This window comes from Diabrotica virgifera, chromosome 10 (genome assembly GCF_917563875.1).
Source record: "Diabrotica virgifera virgifera chromosome 10, PGI_DIABVI_V3a".
In the NCBI taxonomy this organism is placed as follows: Eukaryota; Metazoa; Arthropoda; class Insecta; order Coleoptera; family Chrysomelidae; genus Diabrotica; species Diabrotica virgifera.
Window position 1 is genome coordinate 140,148,271 of NC_065452.1, and position 5,232 is coordinate 140,153,502.

Here is a 5,232-nt window from a genome sequence, read left to right on the forward strand (position 1 = left end):
AGCGCCTCATAGAACTTACCAAGGCAGTCTAGGAGGCATATTGGCCGATAAGAGGATGCCGAATCGGGGGGTTTCCCAGGTTTTAGGAGCAGAACTAAGTTCGCTTCCTTTAGGTCTTTGGGAAACTCTTGTTTCTGCAGTAGGTCGTTGCATATTCTTCTGATCAAACCTGGTTTCTCCGTTGCTACTATCTTGATTGCCTCTGGTGGCAGCACGTCAGGGCCGGGAGCTTTCCCTGTCTTCATCTCTTGACCAGCGGTTTTTATTTCCTCTTCTGTAAACTCCTCCACCATATTTGGAAATATTTTTATAAAATTCTGGATGTCTTTGGTTGGGAAGAGTTCAGCCGATTCCATCCGCTGGTCCTCATCCAATTTATATGGGGCGATTATTTTCAGGGCCTTCATGGTAATCTTGTAGGCATCGCCCCATACATCTTCGTCCAACGCTTTTATAAGGGCCTGCCACTTTTCCTTTTTTTCCTGTTTTATTTTTTTATTTAATTCTTTCTTTAATTCCTTGTATATTTCTTTGAGCTCGAGGCTGCCCTGGCTTCTCGTATAATTCCTGCGAGCTCTGAGGCATCTCTCCCGTAGACCTTCAATCTCATCCGTCCACCAATAGGGGGATTTTTTATCATTCTTTTTCTTCACGGTGGCCAACTTTGCTGCATCTTTCAGTGCTCTTTTTAGTTGGCCAAGGTCAGAAATCTCTTCCTCGTTGATCTTTCTGACCTCCGATAGGTACGTGGTTTTGCTGCATCTTTCAGTGCTCTTTTTAGTTGGCCAAGGTCAGAAATCTCTTCCTCGTTGATCTTTCTGACCTCCGATAGGTACGTGGTTTTGTTAAAATAGATGTCAGTGTGTCCTATCGACCGTCTTATTTCCCCCTTCACCTTAATTTCGTACCTAATGTATCGGTGGTGGGTAAACAGCTGGTCGTCGAGGACATCCCAGTCGTGTATTCTGCGGGATAGCCTTTCACTTGCTAATGTTACATCGATGTGTGTCTGGCTGGCCCCTCTCACAAAAGTTGGTTTGTTGTTGTTCAGAACTTGGAGGCCAGCCTGGGCTATCCATTCATTCCAGAGTTCCCCCTTTTTATCATTTATGGGGGAACCCCACAACCTTGACTTCGCGTTGATGTCCCCGGCAACGATCACGTCTTTTTCGTTTGTAGCGGCACTCATTATTTCGTCTACGATGCTTTGGTATCTCTGCATAGGGATGTTCGGAGATACGTAGCATGCCAGAAGGCTGAAGTCCCTCAGTTTAATGAGGATATGATTTCCGCCCCTGACAATACCCCGCACTCCTAGATCCCTATTTCTAATGAGCACCGCCACATTTTTTCCGTTGTCTTGTACCCATCCACCTTCCGAGGTTATCTTTTTGTTCGGTTCGGGGACGATGAGCAGGTCAGATTCTAGCATGCAGGCTTTTGCGTTGACAAGGTCATGTGCTCTTCGAGCCCTGCCCACATTCACCTGCAATATCCGTATACCAGGTTGATCCTTGAGGTCCGTTTGGTTCAGTTCCCGAGAGTCGCCCCTACATCGGATTCTCCATTTTTAATAAATTTAAAATTATTAAAATTTGATATAAATAAAATGAATAAATAGATAAAATAGTATAAAGAAAATTGACTAATAAATAAATATAAATAAATAAAAATATAGATAAAATAGTTAATAATATAAATAAATAAATAAATAAATAAAATATATACCCTAGGTGGGCTGTATATGGGCCCACCTTTGTTTTCCAAAAAATCTGTTGTTTCTTTATTATTCGTTTTCTAAGGGGGGTTCTCCCTCTCCTCTCCTTCCGTAAACTAGGGCTCTGTAGGCTGGACAGGCCATCCTGTCCATCCTGTGCCCCTCCTCCTTGCACACTAAACAAAAGGCTTTGTTTGTGCAATTTACTGCCGTGTGTCCATTTTTCAGGCAGTTGTAACAACAAGCTGCTCTACTTTCTTCTTTGCAGTCATATGTATTATGACCGAACTTAAGACACTTGTAGCACCGTATCGGGTTGTGCCTCTCCATGACTGGGCATATCACCCAACCTACCTTTATCGAGCCGTACTTCCTCAACTCCTCTGCTTTGGAGGGTCGTACGGTTATTGTGGCTACTTGCTCCCCATATTTATTTGTTCTAAGGACTCTTACATCAACTTCCTCCTCTGGGATGCCCGTGTAGCTTCTTATGGATTTTTTTAGGCTTTTTTCACTAACCCCCGGATCTAAACGCGTTATCGTGAAATACGTTTCTTTTCTACGCTGTCTATGCTGTCCCCCTTTCTTTTTTTTTGTGTTTATACTCCCTCCATCTCTTTCTTCTTCAAGCAAGATGGTGGCTAGCACACTCTGTTGAAGGGCATTTCGCCATCCTTCCTCCATTTCTTCTGCATCCGCCTGCGATTTTTCCTCTCCTATATCTTCCTTGTCGTTCTCGCTGTCTTCTAAATCGATTGTCTCCCCGACTAATGTTGACTGCTTTTGGACAGTCGACCTATTCATTCTCCTTCGTTCGTTGTGTGTGCTTAAGAGTTCTTTTTCGAAACTGGTCATTTCTTCTTCTTCATCCTTTCTAAAGTCGTCTAGCGACTGTTCTCCCCCATTCGGTTTTGAATCGTTTTCCTTCTCATTTTCCTGTATGTTTTGCCTGTGTTCGTCATCTTTGTCCCCCATCGGTATTTTTTGTGTTGGTCTATCCATGTAGTTCCCACGAGTCGGGACGTGCTACACGTCCGACGCGGCAGTGCGCCCTTACCGCGTTAAGGCTAGGTTACTTCGGGAGGTCGCCAGGTATCCCGAAGGGATCGTTTGTGATGCTCTAACCCTCGCATCTCTCATATCTTTGGCACGATGCCTTCCACCGTGATAGTGGGGATTATTTTATTGAGGTTTACTCCTCTAGGCTTTTTATCACGGTTGCCTCCGGACGCAGTGGCAGTCTGTATTCGCAGGCTACCTGGAATTTCCGCGAAACTGCTGCATTCCCTGTTACGCGGGATTAGGGTGGGGATTTGTATATATGGGATAAAGGTACTTAGGTGGGGTGAGACATTTCGGCTACTCTTTATAGAGGGGTTAGGATCATTCTAAGAATGAAAAAGTGTTTATCGATAGCCGACAAAACGTTTGTTGGAAGTGGCGATTAGACTTAGGAATTAGAGTAGCCGCAGGGAAGTTGGAAGGTATCAGTCAAATTGCTGAAGGCGAAGACGCCTCAACTGTTCGCTTCAATTGCCGCGCCTTTTAGCGTCCAGTGGCGGTGTCCGGCGACCACCCGGTGCACAGACACTGGACGCTGGGACTGTGTTTGGTTTCACTGGTCGTGCTCCCCTCACAAAAATTTAGGGACCAAGACCAGTTACTCGGCCCTCCCACCAACGTCGAGGAAAAAATTACAATCCCGAGGAGAGAGATAACTACAACTTAAGAAACAAAAATGGAAAACATATCTATCAACAAAATTTACCCAGGACTATCAAGATTATCAATCACAAAGAAGGAAAGTAAAGAATTTAGTAACAAGAGCAAAGCAAAAAGATGGTCAGACTTTGGTACAGCAATGGAAACCAATAGCAGGGAAAACCAAAAACTATTCTACAGAACCCTAAAAAACCTCAGAAACTATAACAGGAGACACATCCACACAAATATACTTTTAATGTTATTAGGGTGATTCGATTTCAAATCACTCAATTTTGGAGCAAAAAAAATTTTGGATCTCCGATTTGTCTGAAAATTGGTATATTGCTTCTGCGGGACGTAAAATAAGATATTTAAGTTCAAAAAATCTTCTTCTTTTTTCTCAACATGTTATTTTATGCGATTTTACAGTGATTTGGTGTTTATTTAAACAAATTTGCATTTTCTATCGTAAATTATCAATGGAAAACGTAATATTTTAATAGAGGGGACTCAAAAATGTCATTAAAACAAGTTACTTTGATTCAAAACAAGGTTTTAATCAAATTTTATAGTGTAGAAAACGTTAAAATACCGTTTTTTACATTTTTCTCCATTCCCAAAATACATCATGATCGATTTGGCTCAAAATTTGCCCACAGATAGCCAAAACATAGGACTTTAAAGGATTTGAATTATATTACAATACCAAAAAAGTTAAATTGCAATATCATAGTTAAAAATATAGGCGTCTACTGTAAGTAAAATTGGTGCCACTTCGGTATGCGGTCTACCGTCTAATATGTGGTCTACGGCAATTTAGCTGATTCGGCATGCGGTCTACGTACAAAAACAAATTAGAGAAACTATTACAAACATTACTATTTTATTATTACTAACAGCTTCACTGTTCAATTGGTAATTATACAAAGAGTCTACATTCTACCACATCCAATACTATTTTAATATTAAATATCATGCAACCGCAGTAAATATCGGTTTTTGCCTGAAAGGAGGAAGACCTAACCCTTCGGTCCAAACCCAACTTACGGGTATAAAGGGTCGTTTAAACACAGCGATAAATCAAACAACTTATCAAGGTCAGTCGAGTTGTTGCAACTTATCATTGTGTGTAAACGGTGCATCGCACAACTTATCAAAGTTGGAGTTGGGTTGAAGGTGATATCGCATTGAATCGCAGCGTCTAATCAGCGTTTCAACTTGTCATCACAACTAGTTGCTGTGACTTATCGTTGTGTTTAAACGACGCTTAGAGTGAGAGAACCGCAGGGCAGGAGGTATTTGACCGCTGCGCGCAATCACAACCCACCCTTTTTATTATCACTAAACGGTCTTTTCAGCGTTTTAAATTAACACTCAAGGCCCATTTCGTTGATTCAAGTTTATATAGGCAACCCAAATTACACGCCGCTAATCCTCGGTTCGGGATTTAGACAGAATAACACGTGAAGTGTGAAGTAAAGCACAAGTATGACAAGTAAAGTAAAGTATAAATATAAATAATAAATAAAAAGTTTGTAATAGTTTCTCTAATTTGTTTTTGTACGTAGACCGCATGCCGAATCAGCTAAACTGCCGTAGATCGCATATCAGACGGTAGACCGCATACCAAACTAGAAACTCTGCCGTAGACCGCATACCGAAGTAGCACCGTAAAATTAACCCGAAAATATTGACCTCACGACAAAAATTGTCAAAAACAAATTGTAATAATTGTAAATACAATTTATTTTGGACAATTTCAGTTCCTACCATTTTTGTCTAAAACTTAGAAATGGAGGAGATATTGAGCA

The 5,232-nt window shown here is 41.4% G+C and overlaps 1 protein-coding gene across 1 annotated transcript; it reads right to left on the reverse strand.

Moving 5' to 3' along the window:
• Positions 1-1,786: 1,786 nt before the first annotated feature.
• LOC126893158 (cilia- and flagella-associated protein 251-like) lies at positions 1,787-2,719 on the reverse strand. The gene has a single exon (XM_050663110.1). It carries the CDS (start codon positions 2,717-2,719, stop codon positions 1,787-1,789), a length of 933 nt encoding a protein of 310 aa, XP_050519067.1.
• Between the last annotated feature and the right edge of the window lie 2,513 nt (positions 2,720-5,232).

Bases quoted from the DNA above. Each gene is read 5' to 3' on its own strand.
- LOC126893158 (XM_050663110.1), bottom strand. From the start codon at position 2,719: ATGGATAGACCAACACAAAAAATACCGATGGGGGACAAAGATGACGAA.